Source organism: Psammomys obesus, unplaced genomic scaffold (genome assembly GCF_907164565.1).
Source record: "Psammomys obesus unplaced genomic scaffold, mPsaObe1.curated_primary_1811, whole genome shotgun sequence".
NCBI classification, from domain to species: Eukaryota; Metazoa; Chordata; class Mammalia; order Rodentia; family Muridae; genus Psammomys; species Psammomys obesus.
The window spans coordinates 4,806,490-4,827,731 of record NW_026596095.1 but is presented as its reverse complement, the minus strand read 5'-3'; the positions used below and the strand labels follow the sequence as shown (position 1 = coordinate 4,827,731).

Here is a 21,242-nt window from a genome sequence, read left to right as displayed (position 1 = left end):
AGAGGCCCTCTGTGGTAGGGATCCTGTCCTTTCCCTGTTTTTTTTTTTCTCCCTCTTCCTATGTCTGTCTCATTTGCCTTTCTGAATGAGGATTGATCATCTTACCTGGGTCCTCCTTCTTGCTTAACTTCTTTAGGTGTACAGATTTTCGTATGATTGTCCTATATGATAGGTCTAATATCCACTTGTGAGTGAGTATATACCATGAGGGTCTTTCTGCTTCTGGATTATCTCACTCAAGATGATTTTTTTTTCTAGTTCTCACCATTTACATACAGATTTCATTATTTTCTTGTTTTTAATTGTTGAGTAGTATTCCATTGTGTAAATGTACCACAATTTCTGTATCCATTTCTCAACTGAGGGATATCTGGGTTGTTCTCAGCTTCTGGCTCTTACGAATAAAGCTGCTACGAACATGGTTGAGCAAATGTCCTTGTTGTATACTTGAGCATCTTTTGGATATATGCTTAGGAATGGTATAGCTGGATCTTGAGGAAGCACTATTCCTAATTCTGTTTGTCTTCTTACTCTATGCTTCAGCCATACCTTCTTTTTCCAGAAGGATTTCAAAAGATTGTGTTTGATAGCATGTTATCCATAGTGGAATTTATTTCAAAATGGGCATCAGTCGTCTCAAACCCTGTGATGGTTATCACCTGATTTACAGGCTATCTAAAATTTTTTTTTCGTGGCAAAACCTGTAATGGCAGCATTAGGGCATCAGAATAAAGAGGATCACCACCTGCTCCAGACCAGCCTGATCTGAACAGGTAGTTTTAGGCCAGGACAAGAGAAGACCTTGGCTCAAAAACAAACAGACAAAACAAAACAAAAATTTATCCACTAAACTTTTATCCTAAAATTGTAACAATCCAATCATACCTTCAGATGCTACTGTTCTGTATCTACTTTTCCACCAAAGTCTTTACCCCCTCACAGCTGTCTATGAGGACTGAACTCAACTTTTTTTTCCCATTTGTGTTTTTTATCATCACACATGAATCACAAATACGGTGAATGGCATCTAGAATCCACCACACACACATCAATATTGATGCCATTATAGCCATACAAGCTATATCCTTAAGTAAGAAATACCTGAAAGTCAGTTCCAGGCTATAGATGTTATAGCGTGTTATATTAGCAAGCATGATGTTAATCTCATTTTATGTTTCTTCCAGTGCTCTTGGGTAAGCTAGCTCTTGGTCAGTAAGCAATAATAGTTTAAAATGACTCGTTTTTCTGAATTTAGATATAAAAAATGGACTACAACATTCTGAAAAAGATTATTATGAATTGTCATCCCCGGCTTGTTTATAGTAAGGCAGAATAGATTTAGTAAAGTCCTATGGAGGCGGACTCCCATTGCTGAGGGGCTCAGTCTGCCCTCTGAAGCTTTGGCACTGGGCTTTGCGTCTCTGAAGCTGCGGAAACCCCAGGTGGCACCATGCTCTCATTTAAAACTATCTCAGCTATAGAAAATACCTTGTTTAGTGGCCATTCTTAGAAGTAACCTGAGTCAGATCTGTAGCTTCTATGTTGGCATTTGCTATTTCAATATGAAATTTTTTATTAGAGAGGTGACACCTTTTCTTAAGCCTTACGAACCAGTTTCTACTGCCCTCTGCAGCTTTCTCGCTTCCCTCAGCTGTCAGAATTGAAGCCACCCACGCCTTGCTCTAAAGTAGGCTTTTGCTTAAGGCAATAGTGTGGCTGTGTTCATGCATGTTGATTGTTCTTGCAAGCCACTAAAACATGCCATCAGTGCATTCACAGGGAAAGAGCTTCTAATTTCCTTCAAGAACATCTATGCACTTACAGCTTGACTAGCCATGTGCTGGTCTTTGCCATATCTCTGCTTTCAACTTGCCTTTTTTGCTAAGATTGATTGTTTTAGCTTGATTTAAAGTGAGAAACCGGCAATTCTGCCTTTTTCTTGGACAGGTAAGGTTATTAATCGTTGTTATAAAATGAATGAAAATTTAATGTGTTCTATCTTACCAATTTTACTCAGGAACCAGATGCTGCGGTGAAAACCTGCTAGCTCAGAGAGGCAGAGAAGGCACCCAGCTGACCTTCCTATTCAGTTCATGTTTCAGGGAAAAAAGCCAAAAAGCTCACTATCTCAGCTGACAGCCCAGGAGGAAAAGGCCAAAAAACCCAAATTCAAAGCCTTGCTAGCTAAAGCCAAAGCTAAAGCTAAAGAGCTCAAGAGCTAAAGAGCTAAAGCTCCTTCTACTTGTACACACTGTCTTAAATACCCCTCAACTCAGAGTTCCTCCTACACCTTAATGCCTGTCATCTGGTTTCTTCCTCTGCCTCCTGACATAGGGTTAACTTTATTAGAACCGGTATACAGAGAGCTCTTGGATTAAAGGTGTGTAATAGGGCTCAACCACACCAAAGAAACAGGGTTTTGTAGTTCACACTCTTGGGGTTCACAAGGGAATAAAATATGCTGCAATGATTAATCATCCTAATATAAACATTGTTGTGTTTTGGGAAATAAGGTAGCCTGGGGAACATTGAAGGATGGGAAGTAGCTATAGGACCAGTCGGAGCAATAGGTTTAGCAGCTGATGTCTCCACTTTAAGTGGTGCAGTTCATGGTACCCCAAAACAAATCAACATCTAAGGCCACTGATCCAGAACAGCAGACATAGGAATGAAGATATTTGAACATATGGCCTAAATGGGGCACACAGACATTTGGACATCCACTCTTTTAGAATCATATTTGTGTGTATGTGTCTACATACGTGTATTCAGATCCACATGTATGCAGGTGTACATATATGTGCAGGAGTTTGTGTTGATGTGAAGGACAAGGCTGGTCTTGGGTGTTGTTTCTCAGAATGGCCTTTCTTCTTTGTTAGAGACAGGTTCCTCAGTGCGACTGGGACTGCCAGTAAGGCTAGTCTGGGTTGCCAGGGAGCCCAGGGATCTCTTTGTCTCCATTGCCCCATTGCTGGGATTACAGACATGTAACCCTATGCATGTTTGGCTTCTGAGGGCCAAACTTGGGTCTTCACACATAGATGGCAAGCACTTTACAGACTGAGCTATATCCCTCATAGCAGAGTGATTTTGTGTATATGTGTGTGTTATGTATATATACATGTTTTCACACATTTGTGGGTGTGCATGCATGTGTGTGAATGTGGAGGCAATTCTTTACCTTTTGAGATCAGGTCTCTTACTGAACATGGAGCTCACCAATTTGGCTAGACTAGCTGGACAGTAAATCAGAGTGATCCTCCTGTCTCCACACAATCTCTCTTTTTTTTTTTTTTCTTAATTATTCGATCTGTTCATTGCTTATGATGACTGTCACTCTAGAATGTAAGCTCAAGGTAGGTGAGATGGCCCTGGGAAAGGCACCTGCTGCCAAGCCTGATGACCTGAATTCAGCCCCCTTGGACACACATGGTGAAAGGAAAAAACTGACTTTTGCAAGTTGTCCTCTGATCTTCACTCTTATGCCATAGAACATACATGTGCGCGCACACACACACACACACACAAAATGAATACATAAAAATTTTAAAAGAATGTAAGTCATAGTTTATTCACTATTACAGGGTAGATCTTCATTGTGTAATTTTTATTAATTTTGTTGGATGTTTCGTAAGCATTATACCTATTAGTATATTTATTCTCCTTTCATTTTTTTCTTTCTTTTCTTTCTCTGTTGCTTTTTCCTTTTTTGAGACAGGGTCTCATGGCTGTCGTGGCTGTCCTGGAATTCACTATGTAAACCAGGCTGACCACTGGTTTGCCATCTCACGACAATCTGCCTGCCTCATGCCTCCCAAGGCATGCCCTGCCACACCCAACAACATATTTTTCTCAATAAGGAAATTCCTAACACATTAAGAATTCTACTCAGAACTTTCTCCTACCTTCTTCAGTTCTTGTCTATCACTATTTGAGATATATCTATATTTGAAATTTTTTATTTCTTTTTTGAAATGCATCTCACAGTAGCTCAGGCTGGCCTTGATACTGCTATGTAGCCAAGAATGACCTTGTACTCCTGATCCTCCTGCCTCTACTACTGAAATGCTGAGATGATAAGCATGTGCCACCACAAACAGCTATATTTAAAACTTACATGCCTTGTATATCTAATCAACTTGGATACAGTCGTAAATCTTACATTCTGATCATGACAAAGAAGTCTGAGTTGAACAAGGATGACACCAGTAGACATGCTAACACGGATGGGGAAAGCTCTTGAGGTCTCCGTCAACTCTACACAGAGAGCTATAGGCAATTAAGAAATGCTGAGAGCAGGAGAAATAGTCTTTCTCAGAAAAGAGCACACCAGGTGACTATTCAGTACCAAATGGTCAGGCCCCAAAACATACATACAAGTAACATAATACAGCTGGGAAGATTGTATTTATGGTTTTTTTTTGGGGGGGGGGGGGAGAAGCAACAATGAAAAAGGGCTGAATTTGAAAGAAAGAAAAGAGGGGTATATTAGAAAGGGAAGGGTTAAATTATTTAATTACAATCTCAAAAATAAATAATTTTTTAAAAGTTTATTATAAACCAACCTAAACTTTTACTTGAGTTATAATAACTCAACAGATAATTGTAATAACTGTAACAGATGTGGGATTTTTTTTCTCTTATAAAGAAATATTAGTGACACAGAAGTCTCATGTATTTTCACAGAAACTCAGCCCAGCTTTGGTAACAGTAGGGCTATCTTGGCTTTGTATCCACAACTTTAATAATTACGAGCTGTACTGATATAGGCAGTAATGTGTTGCTGGCACATACGCAGATTCATGAGAACCCACTGCACACATCCCTTCCCAATTCTGAGCTCAGATGTGTTTGGTAGCTTTCGATCATACATGGTGGTGGTGTTCTGTAAGGAAATCGACAGATCCCACGAGCTAGTGCTCCCCACCCCTAGGGGTTGCTAGCAGACCTTTATTGACACAGAACTGTGTTTGAGCAGTTGTAAAAGATGCATTGCAACGCTTCCAGAATACTGTTGAGACTCTTCTGTCCACTCAGTTTCTCTGTGCTGTCCTGTGATCACCCATGCTCTGCATATGGTCCCATTCTCTGATGTAGAGACTCACTCTCTTTGCTGCAGTCTGAAACAGCAGAGATGATCTGTGCTCCCACACCCACATCTCGGTGGTTGATTCAGAAGTGACAGTAAGGGTTCAAAGTGGAGTGGCAGAGAAATTGGGATCAAAGGTCAGGTAAGAATCTGCACAACTCACAGTTGTATGAATAGGAATCAGGTTCCAGGGAAAGGGAAGAAGGATGCTGCAAAGGAGAGTTCTGGGGTGCTTATTATATTTGCTAAAATATAAAATTCAGCTAAATCAAAATGCCAAGTAGTTATAAAAGTAACATTAGGGATAACAGATTATCTTAAGTATATTTAAAAATTCATGTTTTTACAATGTTTTAAGTAAAACATGTTTGAATATTAAGACTTTCAATGAGTTAATTAACGTGATTTATTCAAATATGCTTTTTGTTTAGGGTTTGAACTACAGTTCCGGTTAGGCCCAACTTTACAAGGGAAAGCTGTTACTGTGTATACAAATTACCCGTTTCCTGGAGAAGCATTTAATCGAAAAAAATTTCGTTCCTTGGATTGGGAAAACCCAACGGAAAGAGAAGATGATTCTGATAAATACTGTAAACTTCATCTGCAGCATTCTGGGTCTTTTCAGTACTACTTCCTTCAAGGGTAGGCCAAGAGTTACCAAAGTCTGTAACTTAAGTTATCTGACTGTAAGTGTTACGGTGTGAGCATGGCTATGCAGTTTTTACAGAGCTTTCTTTTCTTTCTGGTTTTTTTAAGACAGGTTTCTCTGTGAGCCCTGGAGGTCTGCCTGCCTCTGCCTCCCCACTGCTGGGATTAAAGGCATGCACCGCCATCACCACCACCACCACCACCACCACCACCACCACCACAGTGCTTTCTTGAGATGCAATTAGGCTATGATTCTTCAGTTTTGAGGAGATCACTGTTTAGGGCATTGAGATTCAAGTCATATGTAGTTAAACTCCAAACTAATCCTGTACTGGTTTATAGGAGACAGTTTTTTGGAATAATATTGTTACTGATAGGTATTAGCATATTTATTTTCTAATAAATTAACATTACTAGATATCATATTTTATTCTGTTTAGATTCCTAGTGGATGGAGCTGGAAAGATGCCTTAGTGGCTAAAAGTTTGAACTACTCTCATTGAGGATGCAAGTTTAGTTCCCAACGTGCACATCAGGTGGCTCACAACCTCCTGTAACTGCAGCTTTAGAAGGAGCCCTCTTCTGGCCTCCATAGGTATCTGCACTTCAGTGCACATACCCACACACTAGCAAACACAAACACATAATAAAAAAAAGAGAAAGAAAATACCTATTATGTTTTGTTGCAATCTTGTAAGTGACTTTTATATACTTAGAAATAAACATTTTTTAGCCACATGTGGTGGTATATGCCTTTATTCCATCCCTGTGTATACAGATGCGGGAAGATCTGGCCTTCAGGGTCTTCCTTGGCTACATTGTAAGTTTGAGGCAGCCTGAGCTACGTGAGACCCTAGATAAAAGAGAGGAAAGGAAGAGACAAGGAAGGGAAGGAGGGGTTTAAATGGGCAATAAACCTTTCACATAGGATCAAACTGCTAATGATTTTTTTCCATCTAACTAATTAAAAATGTTTTGGTTCATTTTCCCTTAGAAATGAGAAAAGTGGAGGAGGTTACATAGTTGTGGATCCTATCCTACGCATTGGAGCTGATAATCATGTGTTACCCTTGGACTGTGTTACTCTCCAGACATTTTTAGCAAAGTGTTTAGGACCCTTTGATGAGTGGGAAAGCCGACTAAGGGTTGCAAAGGAATCAGGTAGTGTTCAGTTTAATTTCTTTTTCTTTTCTTCTTTTCAATACTAGCCTTAGTTGCTATGATACAGCTTTCCAAAGCTTTCCTTCTCCTCTTAGTCTTGCTTACTAATGTAGTAATAAACAGAAAATGCACAACGTCTACAAATACCAGGATATGTGGGCCAGGTTTAACAAATGAAGCCCTTGGTCACAAAATAAAATGATTATCATTTGTAAGATTTTATTTGGCACATGAAAGTTAGAAAAAACTATTAAGTGTGGGGGGAAATGTATCATATATATAGTTTTAATTAGCCAATATTGATTATCTGTTTTCCATATAAAAGGCAAATGCTACTGGACATGCCAAGAATAAAATGAAACTAGGCTGTGTCTTCCTCTTAACTAAGATTAACATCGACATTCTGCTTTCAAGCTATATATATTATGAAGCAGGGACTGAAAGCTTCAGTGGCATAACTATGATGAGTGCAAGTCCCACGGAACCTTTCCAGTATTACGCTTGTGTAGGACATTTGTACAAGCTGCTCTGCCCTGTCCATAATTACAACGGATCCTGACAGTAGCTAAGCACCGTGGTGATGGTTATCAAGTACATCAGGTCATTACCCACTTGTTGTAGATGAGGACAGTGATAGCCTGAAAGCCTTAAGTAGATTTTACTGAGTCTTTTGTAAGTCTAGGATTGAACTCCAGTCACTGGTTCCTTTTCCACTGGCATGTTCGTCTGACTGTTGCTAAGTGCCTAAGAAAGCTCATACTTAATACTTTACACTTTGCTTAACTTTAGGGTTAATCTGTTTGCTTTTTCATACAGTGGTCTGTGTTTTCTCATTTGTAGGTTACAACATGATTCACTTCACCCCACTGCAGACTCTTGGACTGTCAAGGTCATGCTACTCCCTTGCTGATCAGTTAGAATTAAACCCTGACTTTTCAAGGCCTAACAGAAGATATTCCTGGAATGACGTTGGACAGCTAGTAGAGAAGCTGAAAAAGGAGTGGAATATTCTTTGTATTACAGATGTTGTCTACAATCATACTGGTATGAGCTTTGGTGATTTCAGTGTGAATACTAAATTCCTATCTTGCTAATATTTTCATTTCACTTCACATTATTATTATTAGTACTGGTACTAGTATTTTCAAATGTGAGGAATTGAACAGTGGGCCTCAAATGCTAACCTAAGCAATCTATCTGTCGCTTAGGCTTGTCCCAGCCCTAAGTAACATTCATTCTAAAGATCAAAAAGACAATTAAAGAGGCCTTCAATTAAAAACAAACATTTTATGGAATAAAATAAAATAAAGTAGTGTGAGGTGAGCATATAGTCAGAGTAGAAGTGCATGTGATACTTATGAAAAATAGAAGAACACATAAGGAGCCTAAGACATGTGACTATAAATATTTTTCAGACTGACAAGGGAATTCTGTACAGCAGGAACCCTTGTTCTATATCATATATTTTAAAAATATATAGGTAAACATTGTGGGTATGTTCGAAATCCTGACACATGGGAAGCAGAGGTGGGAGGATTACTATGAATCGAAAACAAGCCTGGGCTGCATTTTGAGTTGCAGACCAGAAGGGCTATGTTATGAGACTCTATCCCCAGAAACCTAATAATAATAATAATAATAATAATAATAATAATAATAATAATAATAATAATATTTTACATTATTGAAAATATTGATAAATCCTCAAAGCTTAATGTTTTAGATGATTAAAAAGTGTACTGTGACACCTCCAGAACTAAAAAGAGTAAAGTTAGAATATTTGGGTCTCCAAATAAACTTCTATAAAATGTGTCAGGTTTTCCTGACAGCAGTCCTTTAAGGAGATATTTGTTCTCCTTACCTGCCAGAGCAGCTGGCTTCATGAGGTCTGTGGTCATGGCCTCCCGCTTTAACCCATGTGCCTTTCGCCTTAATCCATGTGCCTTACAAAGATCCACTGTTTTTATTGTAGTACAAATGAATACTAAGTAAATAAGTTACTAAATAAACGATGGAGTAGAAACTATGGTGATTGTAAAGTCCAACCTAACTACAAGATGTGTTCTTCCCTTTTTAAGCTACTAACAGTAAGTGGATCCAGGAACATCCGGAATCTGCTTACAACCTCGTCAATTCTCCACACTTGAAACCTGCCTGGGTCCTAGATAGAGCACTTTGGCATTTGTCCTGTGATGTTGCAGATGGAAAGTACAGAGAAAAAGGAGTCCCTGCTTTGATTGAAAATGATCAACACATGCATGTAAGTGTGTAGAGGACCACCCCACCAACCTCCTAAGAGCAAATTAAATATATAGAAAATGGGTAGAATATGGTTTAATAAGTAGGAGGGAATCTGGTCATTTTATGTTGTTGTTTTTAATATTGAAATTTTTCAGTGCATTCGGAAAATAATTTGGGAGGACATTTTCCCAAAGATTCAGCTCTGGGAGTTTTTCCAAGTAGACGTTCACAAAGCAGTTGAACAATTTCGAAGACTTCTCACTCAAGGTAAAGGCTTTACGCTAGGTAATCCCTATCACGGTTGAGAGATTCCTTTCAGTGTCATCATTCATTTGTTGGAACATATATGAAACTGGTATGTGTACACTACTGGCTGGGCTTTTTTTTTCTTTTTTCTTTTTCTCAAGGCAGGGTTTCTCTGTGTGGCCCTGGCTGTCTTGGTCTCACTGTGTAGACCAGGCTAACCTCGAACTCACAGTGATCCTCCTGCATCTGCCTCCCTAAGTGCTGGATTAAAAGCGTGTGCTGCCAGGCCATAGAGGAAGACAATGCAGCCAGTCCTGATGAGACCTGGTAGGCTAGGGTCAGATGGAGGGGGAGGAATACCTCCCCATCAGTGGACTTGGAAAGGAGCATGGAGGAGATGAGGGAGGGAGGATCGGATTGGGAGGGAATGATGGAGGGATACAAATGCAGCTGGGATACAAAGTGAATAAACTCTAATTAATATATATAAAAAAGCATGTGCTACCATGCTTAGCTGTATGCTATAGATTTTTAAGGTGTGAGGATCTGGTGGCAAACAGCAAAGCTGAACTGAAGGAATCCTGTGTCTTTCTCTTATAAAAGTTTGTCTCTCTTCTTATGTCCCTTCCCTGTTATTTGGAGGGTAGGGGGAAAGGAGCATGTAAGTAGGTTGGGGAGGGAGAGAGGGAAGATGCTTACTAACTTTTTAAAATTTTTCTATGAATAGCAATATACTAAAAAATTGAAAAAGTAACAGTTATAATCTGCCGATGTATATATTTAAAATACCTCATTTCTTTCTTTCAGAAAACAGGAGAGTGACTGAGTCTGATCCAAAGGAATATCTTAAAATTATTCAGGACCCTGAGTACAGACGGCTTGGCTGCACTGTAGATCTGAACATCGCACGGGCGACTTTCATACCACATGAGTATGTTACTTATATGCCCTGTATTGTTACTCATAAAATCGATGCTGTTTATTAGAAATGAAATAAAGTAGGTGATTCATGACCCAGTAGGTAAAGGTACTTGCTGACTCCTTGAAATTGATCCTCAGAACCCACATAGGGGAAGGAGAGCATGTACTCTCAAAAGTTGTCCTGTGACCTCCATATACATGCAACCCCTACATGCATAATGATTAATTAAATAAGTAAACAAATATTTTTTTTCTAATAAAATGAAGTAGGGCTGGAGAGGTGGCTTAAAGCACTGGCTGTTCTTCCAAAGAACCCAGGTTTAAATCCCAGCACCCACATGTCACCTCACAACTATCTGCACTTCCATTCCAAAGTATCTGACACCCTCACACAGACGAACATGGAGGCAGAACACAACACCAATGTAACTAAAAATAAAGGAATCTGCCATTTTAACACCTGACACTTTCCTACAGTCTCTTTGTCAGGTCATTCTGCTAAACGTGTATATGCAAAACATTTTACGACTGAAAAGCTGCTCCGTCATAGCTCAGATCCTGAGGATAGCATTTGAGATTTCTGTGACGCTTGTTGGAAATGTTTACGTGCGCATTTTATGAAGGCGCTGACATTTGTTTTCCTCCATGCGCACTAGCAATGGGCCAGCTGCGATTGAAGAGTGCTGTAACTGGTTCCGTAAGAGGCTTGAGGAGTTAAATTCAGAGAAGCACCACGTCACCAACTGTCATCAGGAACAGGTTCACCTAGTTTCAAACCGCTGCTTTTCCTGAGTTCCCTGTTGCTTTCACTGGTCCTGTAACACAATTCATTGTTTTCTAGGCAGTTAATTGTCTTTTGGGAAATGTGTTTTATGAACGACTGGCTGGCCACGGCCCTAAACTAGGACCCGTCACTAGGAAACATCCTTTAGTTACCAGGTATTCATTCTGTTTTTAAACATGTCCTCTTGCTGATAGTTAAAAGCTGAGAATATTTAACTTTTCAACTTTACCTAAATGTTTTTTTAAGGTCTGACTTCAATACATTAAATTAAAATAGAAAATTTGATTCAAAAATAGGCTTAATAATTCCTGATTAATTTTGTTAGGAAAATCTTTAGAGAAACTGTCATCAGTTTGAACCCATTTACATTTACTTACATTGGTGTTTCTAGAGAAATGCATAATGCCAGTCTGCTTTCTGTGGATAAAACAGAACACCAGAGATTGAGTACTTAGTACAGAAAGAGTTTAATTTGGCAGAGGGTCCACAGAGGAAGTCAAGAACATGGCACCAGAACCTTCTGGCCAGGGCTTTGGGCTCCCTCAGTTCCATGGCAAATGGTGAAGGGCAAGTGAGCGCCGATGGAAGACACAAAGCACAGGCAGCTTTTGAAAATCCTTCTCGTGATAACTATTCAGTTCACTGGGAACAAGAAAAGAAAAAAAGAGAAGAAAGTTATTATCCACTCACAAGGTGTCCTGCCCCTAACCCAGACACCTGTCACTGGATACCATCTCCCAACACCACTGCTTTAAGGAAAGGGATTAAGGCTTTACACCTGCTGTGGTCACCATGTCTGTAATCCCAGCAACACAGAGGCAGAGGCAGGGGATCCAAGTTCCAGGTCAGCCTGTATTACAAAGTGACACCATGTCTAAAGAAAGCGGGGTAGGGGGTAAAGGTTCCAGTAGATGGCCTTTGGGGGATACGTTGTAAGAACAGCATTTAGCAGTAGTAAATTCAGTGTTAGCTTCTTACATAGGAGCACGCAGCATAGGGGCTGGAGAGAGAGCTCAGCATTAAGAGCATTTGCTGCTCTTGCAGAGGACCTGGGTTCAGTTCCCAGCTTCTGTGTGGCAGCTCACAACTCCAGTTCCAGGGGGTGTGTTGCCCTCCTGGCCTCCATGGGCACCAAACATGCACACAGTGTTTTGTTTAGGCAAAACACTCAGACACATAAAATAAATTAGTGAATCTTTCATACAGCATATGTTGGGCAGCTACACTCTAGCTGGTTTTCCTATAATTTGATAAAACTGTGAAGATTATTTAAAATGTTAGGCATTCTTCAAATCCTAATGACTTATTCAGAAAGTCTGCTGGTGACCTTTGCTCTCTGTGAAGTTTGTATTGCATGAATGGGGCCAAACTAATTTTATTTACTGTACTCACTAGGGGAGAAATTTAATTTCTAATGTTGCTGCTTCACACTCTCCTCAAGGAGTTTCTTTGTGTGGACTTTATTTCAATTCTGTCTCCATAGGTATTTCACTTTCCCCTTTGAAGAAATGGCCTTATCCGCAGAAGAATCCATGATCCACCTCCCAGATAAAGCTTGTTTTCTGATGGCGCACAATGGGTGGGTGATGGGCGATGATCCCCTTCGCAACTTTGCTGAGCCAGGTGCCTGATCTTTCACTTCTTTACAGATAGATAGGGAAAGCAGAGCTATGGAAGGCCAGTGGAGATGTAATTCTAGTAAGGAGGCTGGAGAGATGGCTCAGCAGTTTAGAGCACTGGTTGCCTTTCCAGAGGACCTGGATTCCATTCCCAGCACCCACACGGTGGCTCACCACCATTTGCAACTCTAGTTCCGGGGAATCAAGCACCCTCTTCTGGCCTCTGAGTGTACCAGGCTTACACATGGTACACAGGCATACAAGCAGGCGAAACACCCATACTCATAAAATAATAACATATATTTTTAATTCAGCCAGAATATCATTTATGGAAGAAACAACACAGTTTAGAAACAGCATCGTTCCCTTCAAGTAATTGCTGTCGTTCGGTTTCACACACACTGAGGCACTTGTTCTTCTTCAACAGGTTCAAACGTTTATTTAAGGAGAGAACTTATTTGCTGGGGTGACAGTGTTAAATTGCGCTATGGGAATAAACCAGAGGACTGCCCTTATCTGTGGGCACACATGAAACAATACACTGAGATAACTGCCACCTGTTTCCAGGGAGTGCGTCTTGACAACTGCCACTCCACACCTCTTCACGTGGCCGAGGTACGAACAACTCTACCTTCACAAGAGAAAGGCAGTGACGTCTGGTAGCTTCCCAAATACCTGCCAGTCAGGTCTAGTCTGCTGGTTGTGCACTGCTATGGATTTGATAGTAATATCTGACACACATGACAGCTTATCTAATTCTAACAACCTTCTGATACAACTGCTGTAAAATATTAGGCAGTAAAGTGTTTAATAAGTTACTTTTTAAGTTTAGAAAAAAGATTGTATTTTTATGTAATAAAATACATAATAACTTTATTGGTAGCTAAGATGTTAAGTTGTCTTTTACATTGTTTCTGTATATTATTAGCCAAGGTAAACTTGAATGGGCCAGGCCGTGGTAGTGTACGCCTTTAATACCAGAACTTAGGAGGCAGAGGCAGGCCAGCCTTGAACTCTGCAAGGCTACAAATGGAGTCCAGGACAGCCAGGGCTACACAGGAAAAGCCTGTCTCATGAAGAAAGGGGGAAAAGTTGAATGGCTTTTTACACATTATACTGGCTTTTATTTTCATTTTAAGGATACTTAGAGCATTGCCCATTTTAGGACCATGTTCTGTTCTGTACTGAACTATACCCCTGCCCTGTATAGTGAATATTTAAACACTAATAATGTGGCATACTGAAATTTGAGTCTCGTTGATTCAGTTTTTAATTTTTACCTTTTGAAACATAAATGTAACCGTACCGTAATCTGTTCTTTGGACTTTTCTCTGGCTGCTCTTCTGGAGGACCTGAGTTCGTGTCCCAGCACCCACATGGCAACTCACAATGTCTGTAACTCCTGTTTTAGGGGATCTGACACCTTCACACAGATATACATACAGTCAAAACACCATTGTATGTAAAATGAAAATAAATTATTTTAAAGTGGTTTTTGAGCAATGCCAGTATTGCTGCACTGTCCTTTACTTAATATAACTTTATAAATAAACACATACTTTTATCCTGGTTGTAAGATCTTTGGTAGTTTTTAAAGTGACAATTCATGAAAATATGTGCTTATAAGCCTGATTTAGTGGCTCATACCGTTAGTCCCAGCACTCAGGAAGCAGAGGAGGATAGCTCTCTGAGGTTAAGGCTGCCTGGTCTACATAGTGAGTTCCATAGACAATCAGAGTTACATACTGAGACCCTATCTCAAAAAAAATGCTTATATAAAAAATATCAACTTCCATAGTTTGTATGTAGTATGTGTGTGTGTGTGATTCTATATGGTTTTAATTTGGAGTAATTTGATAGGAAACATTAGCCTGGCTGGTAGAACATTATTTACCTCCAAAAAAATAATCAGAGGGTCTATTTCAGTTGTATTTTTAGCAATAGCTAAAAAAATTTAAAAAAAAAATTAAAAAGCCTTATTTGGAGAGAAAGGGGGAGAGAGAGAAAGAGATAAGAGAGAGAGAAATGGTAAGGTGCTGGCATTTGTTGTCATCTATAGGATTGAGTTTAGCTAATCAAAATTAACTAAATAGTTCACCAGCAGACATAATTATCAATTCTGACTTAATTAGCCACCCAGAGATTAATAATCTTATTAGAGGTATTAGAAACAAATGAAAAACCAGGGCAAATACTGGCAGAATTGCAGTGTTACAGGCTGTATTTTTAATGACACTAACTTTTTTCCTTTTTCCTTTCCCTCTGTTCCTATATCTGCAAACTCTGATCTCCCCTTTTCCCATTGTTCTTTGTAAACCCTCTGCCCCCAATGTGTGCTGATCTCTTTCATGTTCTCTTACATGTGCACCTCAAATGTTGTTTGGAACTTTTCACTTTTCTTGTTTTGTACCTATCTTATGTCAAATCCACACCTAGTCTTGTCCCCTCCTTCCCTCTCCATCCTGCTCTCTTTCTTTTACATCTGTGACTGTGCTTTTTGCAGTACATGCTGGATGCTGCTAGGAAGTTACAGCCCAATCTTTATGTAGTGGCTGAGCTGTTCACGGGAAGCGAAGAGCTGGACAATATCTTCGTTACTAGACTAGGCATCAGTTCCTTAATAAGAGGTAGGCACGCTGAAGTCCATTTCCTATCTGAGATGCTTTGCTTTTGTTTAAGTGGATTACAAGGCATGTAATGGCTTTATATGCAATACCTAATGTAACTGAGTCTCCTTTTAAAAGCTAAAATATCTAGTTCATAGTATACTTCCTTTCAAATAGAAAGACCAGTGAGGCCAGGTACAGCTTACTGCTGTAACTCACCACTTAGAAAACAAAGGCAAAAGGATCACATGTTTAAGACAAGCCTTGGCTACTAAGTTCCACGCTAGCCTACGATACTTTTTATTTATTTTATTTTTTTCAGATTCTTTCTCAAAAGTAAAGGGAAGAGGTGTGTGCCGTCAAGCTAGGTGATCAGAACCCACATGCGGAAGGAGAGAACTGGCCCCTGAAAGCTGGCCTCTGACTTGTATGCATGTTGTAGCACCAGTGCGCCACAACACGCCCACAGAAGTGACTGAGTTCAGAGGGCGAGTCAGAGAGCCGTGTGCCGAATGACCGATTTAAAAACAGAACCCTATTTGAATACTTTGAAATACAAAAATGTTTGGGGGTTTTGCTTTTGGTTTTTGTTGGTTTTATTTTTTGTTTTGGTTTTTGTTTGTTTGGTTGGTTTTTTGAGACAGGGTTTCTCTGTGCAGCTCTGTCTGACCTGGACTCACCTTGTAGACCAAGCTGGCCTCAATGCCTGGATTAAAGGCTACAAATCTGTCGTTCATTGCTGTTCTTGTTTTTAACCTACTATATAAAGCAATCTTTAGATGTTTTTCCATATATTTGATATAGTCAATATCCCAGTGAACAGCTAGTGATTCTTTTTTTTTTTTTTTTCCTACTCAAGTTTCTCCAGTTAAGTCGTAGTTAAGTGTTGGTCACTCAGACTTGGTAACATTGGTTAATTACTTAACTCTCACTTTTAACAATGTTGATATGCCTTGAAAGTCAGTCATGATTAAAAAAAAAAAAGTCTAACCTTCATGTGGACATTTAGGAGTAAGAGGGGTTGTTAAAATTCTCTGTGCTGCTCTGCAGAGGCAATGAGTGCATATAACAGTCATGAAGAGGGCAGATTAGTCTACCGATATGGAGGGGAACCTGTTGGATCCTTTGTTCAGCCCTGTTTGAGGCCTTTGATGCCAGCTATCGCGCATGCCCTGTTTATGGACATTACCCATGATAATGAGTGTCCAATTGTGGTAAGCACCAGTGTGTTTCTGTGCTGACTTATTTTGCTAAACGTTTCAGTATCAAACATCAATGTTTGTCTGATATTTTGATGGCAATAATACCTACATACTTTTTAAGTTATTGAAATACCTTGATTTTAAAATGTTTTGAAACAAATAATATGCCTTACAGAATGTATGAGTTCTTGTTCTTTTGCTTCATGATGCTAATGGGGTATGGGGTGTCACTTTACATTTGAAGGAACGTGAACTTCTGTTTTCTTCTTTTCCAGCACAGATCAGCCTATGATGCTCTTCCAAGTACCACAATTGTTTCCATGGCATGTTGTGCTAGTGGAAGTACGAGAGGTTATGATGAGCTAGTGCCTCATCAGGTGTGTTTAATCCACGGCCCAGCAACACTGGTCATTTTTTTATCCATGATTTCATTGTCATTAAGTGCAACATACTAAGCTTTACCTCTCTTCAGATTTCAGTGGTTGCTGAAGAACGATTTTACACTAAGTGGAATCCTGGGGCGCTGCCATCAAACACAGGGGATGTTAATATCCAGAGTGGGATTATTGCAGCCAGATGTGCCATCAATAGACTCCACCAAGAGCTGGGAGCCAAGGGTTTCATTCAGGTAAGAAATGAAACTCTTAAAATCTCTCTCCAGACTTTCCATTTCAAAGGAGGACCTTCTGGTTTGAGCACTCTTTTCCAATGGGGCTGTAAGCCAGGTTCTGTCTCTGTTTCTCAGGTGTATGTGGACCAGGTGGATGAAGACATAGTGGCAGTAACAAGGCACTCGCCAAGCACCCATCAGTCTGTTGTGGCTGTCTCTAGAACTGCTTTTAGAAATCCCAAGACTTCATTTTACAGCAAAGAAGTGCCTCAGATGTGCATCCCTGGTAAGCTAAGCCAAGCATTTACATTAGCACTTTGCCTTTATATGTCATAGAGAACACACTGACATATAAACATGGTTAGAGAAGAGCTTTGGATACAGGCCTTTTCACTGCATGGAACAAGATCTAGACAAAAATATCCCAAGCATTAACATTATTTGAGTTGTGAAGTACTTTTAATATATTCCTTTTTAAAATATGTATAAATGTGTTTCCTTATACTGTAGGCAACGTGTGTTTCCATTTTTACATGTGCATAAACATATGCACACATACTATATAGGCATCTATTCATACATGTGTGTTTTAAGGCAACTATTAAGACTGTTCATAGCCCATCCTCATCTACCATCCTAGCCTTCTGTCAATTGGCATTCAGCCAAGTAGATATTTTCACAATTCTCCAAATAGTTTTTTTACCCACCTATATATGAATATTTATAGCCTTTTTAGGACTAAATTCCTACCTCTTTAAGAAGTCTTTAAGTATAAAGTAAATTCTTCCTTCTGTGGCATTCATAATCTGTGTCTCTCATTTGACAGTTATATGTCCCTGAGCTCCTCTCTCACTGGTGGTTGATTTTTTTTTCCCAGATGTCTACATTTTACTTCTTAATGTAACACGGCATACATCTGAGTTAAAAGGAACTGCTTGTTAATTGAATAAAAAAAACTATCGTGTGTGTCTGTGTGTTTAAGTTGATGGGACACAGTCACATAGGGTAGCCTGAAACCCACCAGGCTATCCCTGGACTTACATGTGCTGCACTGCCTCAGCCTCCCAAATTGCTGAGATTATAGCTGTGCACATCCATGCCCAGCTCACAGTCTGTATTTCTTGCTAGTTGCTAAATATTCATGACTTCAACCTAAAGAACTGTAGGGTTAAATGTTCATTACTTGCTTTAACTTCATAAATTAATGGTTAGTATTCTGGTGAGGTCTTTGCTAATGTTTGTGGGCGTTTTGTCATGTTTTTTTTTCCATTTGGGAGTGGTAGTAAACCCAGTGTATCACATGTGGCAAGCATCCACTTTACCACAGACCTACCCTCCCAGCTCTATAGTTACTCTCACAGAGCTCAGTCACTATACGGTATTGTCTCAGGCTCTGTGTTGATTCTAATCATGCTAAAACCATGGCTGTTTTTCAGTTCATTACATTGTAATTTCATGTTTTGTTATGTATTTGATCTTTAAATTGGAATAATTTTTGTTAAAATGTTTCTATTTTCCTAGGCAAAATTGAAGAAGTAGTTCTTGAAGCTAGAACTATTGAAAGGAATACAAACCCTTATAAGAAAGATGAGAATTCAATCAATGGAATACCAAATATTACAGTGGAATTTAGAGAACATATCCAGGTATTTGGGATTCTGGTGTTTTACTGTTCTTACTATTTTAAGGACATTTAAATTAGTTAATGAATGGATTTTCTATATTTTTTTCAAGCTTCATGAAAGTAAAATTGTCAAACAAGCTGGGGTTGCCACAAAGGGTCCCAATGAATATATTCAGGAAATAGAATTTGAAAATCTATCTCCGGGAAGTGTTATCATATTCAGGTATGTTAATTAAAGTTCAAACTGCTGAATTACTTATATTGAAAATAGTTTTGGGGGCTGGAGAGATGGTTCAGCAGTTAGGAGCCATTGTTGATCCTGTAGAGGACCCAAATTCAGTTCTCAGCACCCATGTCAGGAGGCTCACAGCCGCCTAGAGCTCTCGTTCCAGGGGATCTTACGCTCTTCTGCAGTCTGGGAACCTGCGCACGTACAGCTTATACACAGAGAGAAACACACCATTTTTTAAAATCTGGAGAAAATAGTTTGCATATCGTGCTATGTTTGAATAACCTAAAAATTACCTATTCTTTTTTTAATCAATGTTATTCAGGGTCAGTCTCGATCCACATGCTCAAGTTGCTGTTGGAATTCTTCGAAATCACCTGACCCAGTTCAGCTCTCACTTTAAATCTGGAAGCCTAGCTGTTGACAATGCAGATCCTATATTAAAAATCCCCTTTGCTTCGTAAGTAATCCTTTCATAGATTTACCATTTTAACAAAATGATGAGCTACTGCTGGCCCAATCTTGGCACTTTCAAATGTGCTTTCTCTCCTTGCTACTTAAAGCGTGGTCCACAGGCCATTAATGTCAGCATCACACACTGCTAACATTCCATTCTGTCCCTTTATCATTTGTGTGTGTGCTCACATGTGCACCTTTCCATGTTTACGTATTCTTTCTCTAAAGATTGTAGATATGAAAGCCTGCATGAGTGATTTTTCTCAGCTCTAGAAGATTTAGTTTCATACATTATACTGCTTACCACATTTTTAATGTCAACATATTATTGTATTATGTATAGCTATGTCATAATAAATTTAATTATTCACTTGGAAACATGTAGAGCGCCTCTAGTTATGCCCTATTATGTATATCTTGGTACCTTGATTTTTTTCTAAGTTTTTGAATATTTCTTTCCTATGTGGTGCCACATAGTACAGCAGTATGTTTATTTTAGACTTAAGTTTAGCTTCTGCTTCAACGCTGTCAGCTGATCTTGGCCAATTTATTTAAAACTTTCTTCATCTAGACAGTGGATAAGAGAACTTATCACTTCAGTTTTGTAAGATTAAACAGGATAAATCATGTAAAACATATGATCCCTGCCTGTCGCCTGATAACTGCTTAGTGTGTTTTTGGTCGTTGGCACTAAGTTAAATTTCTGGAAATGAAATTTGGAGGTTAGAATGTATCCCATATTTGAAAATTTTAACACATATTCTAAAATAACCTCTGGAAAGACTATGTTAATGAGCATGTAAGAGTGTCGTCTTTGTCAATAATGATTATATATTATCATAATGTATTTAAGAGCATATGCAGCACTCAGTAGGCAGCGTCAGTGGGCAGCCTCGGGGATTCTGCAAGTTCCAGGCCAGCCTGGACTACTTAGTGAGACTTTATCTCCAAAACATCAACAAAAATAGAGCATAGTTATCGAGCCTGTCAGTCAACCTGTCATCACAGCATCTACAAGGTAGAAGCAGGAGGATCAGAAGTTCAGAGTAATTTGTGACTGCATAGTGAAGTGAAGGTCAGTCAGTGTTCTCTTTGGTCCTGTTCCAAAAAATAAGAAAAGGAAGTTGACTGGGCATGGTGATACATGCCTTTCATCCCAGTACTTGGCAGGTAGAAGTAGAGACAGGTGGATCTCTGTGTGTGTTCAAGGCCAGCTTAATTTACATAGTAAGTTCCAGGATAGCCTGGGCTATATAGAGAAACCATGTCTCAAAAGGAAATAACACTTTGCACAAGTTATTGAAAGATACAACTAGAGTACTGTTGGTTGATTGATTGGTTGGTTTTGGTTTTTTGGTTTTTCAAGACAAGGTTTCTCTGTGTAGCCCTGACTGTCCTGGAACTCACTCTGTAGACCAGGCTGGCCGCAGACTCAAAGATCACCTGCCTCTGCCTCTCCAGTGCTGGGATTTAAGGCGTGCACCTCTCATAAGGAGTTGTAAGGATGATTTATGTAAAACTCTTAGCACAGTATTTGACTCATAGTGTACGATTCCATTACCGATCAAGTTGGTAATTATAAAATACTTTAACATTTCATTTTAGATATTTGTTAAGCCAATGTTTCATCCATTTGTATTTATCTGGATAAATGCTATTTTATGCAGTAGCCTGTTTTGAAATTTTGAAATTTACATTTCAAAAGCTTCCTGAGTGCTTTTTGTGCAAGGAGTCCACTGGTTAAGTTCTGGAAAATACTCCACTAGAGACAAAATGTCACGGAGCCTGCTCATTCATTTGACAGTG

The 21,242-nt window shown here is 39.3% G+C and overlaps 1 protein-coding gene across 1 annotated transcript in view; it reads left to right on the top strand.

Moving 5' to 3' along the window:
* The window catches only part of Agl (amylo-alpha-1, 6-glucosidase, 4-alpha-glucanotransferase), a 60,615-nt gene that overhangs the window by 9,758 nt on the left and 29,615 nt on the right, over window positions 1-21,242 (top strand). Inside the window, exons 3-20 of the mRNA XM_055628126.1 lie at window positions 5,521-5,731; window positions 6,732-6,898; window positions 7,739-7,942; window positions 8,977-9,158; window positions 9,295-9,406; window positions 10,193-10,316; window positions 10,963-11,065; window positions 11,148-11,245; window positions 12,574-12,713; window positions 13,137-13,324; window positions 15,213-15,336; window positions 16,366-16,529; window positions 16,793-16,894; window positions 16,990-17,145; window positions 17,263-17,413; window positions 18,649-18,773; window positions 18,862-18,974; window positions 19,306-19,440. Of these exons, the coding sequence (XP_055484101.1) occupies window positions 5,521-5,731; window positions 6,732-6,898; window positions 7,739-7,942; window positions 8,977-9,158; window positions 9,295-9,406; window positions 10,193-10,316; window positions 10,963-11,065; window positions 11,148-11,245; window positions 12,574-12,713; window positions 13,137-13,324; window positions 15,213-15,336; window positions 16,366-16,529; window positions 16,793-16,894; window positions 16,990-17,145; window positions 17,263-17,413; window positions 18,649-18,773; window positions 18,862-18,974; window positions 19,306-19,440 (2,599 nt within the window). The remainder of the gene's footprint in view (window positions 1-5,520; window positions 5,732-6,731; window positions 6,899-7,738; window positions 7,943-8,976; window positions 9,159-9,294; window positions 9,407-10,192; window positions 10,317-10,962; window positions 11,066-11,147; window positions 11,246-12,573; window positions 12,714-13,136; window positions 13,325-15,212; window positions 15,337-16,365; window positions 16,530-16,792; window positions 16,895-16,989; window positions 17,146-17,262; window positions 17,414-18,648; window positions 18,774-18,861; window positions 18,975-19,305; window positions 19,441-21,242) is intronic.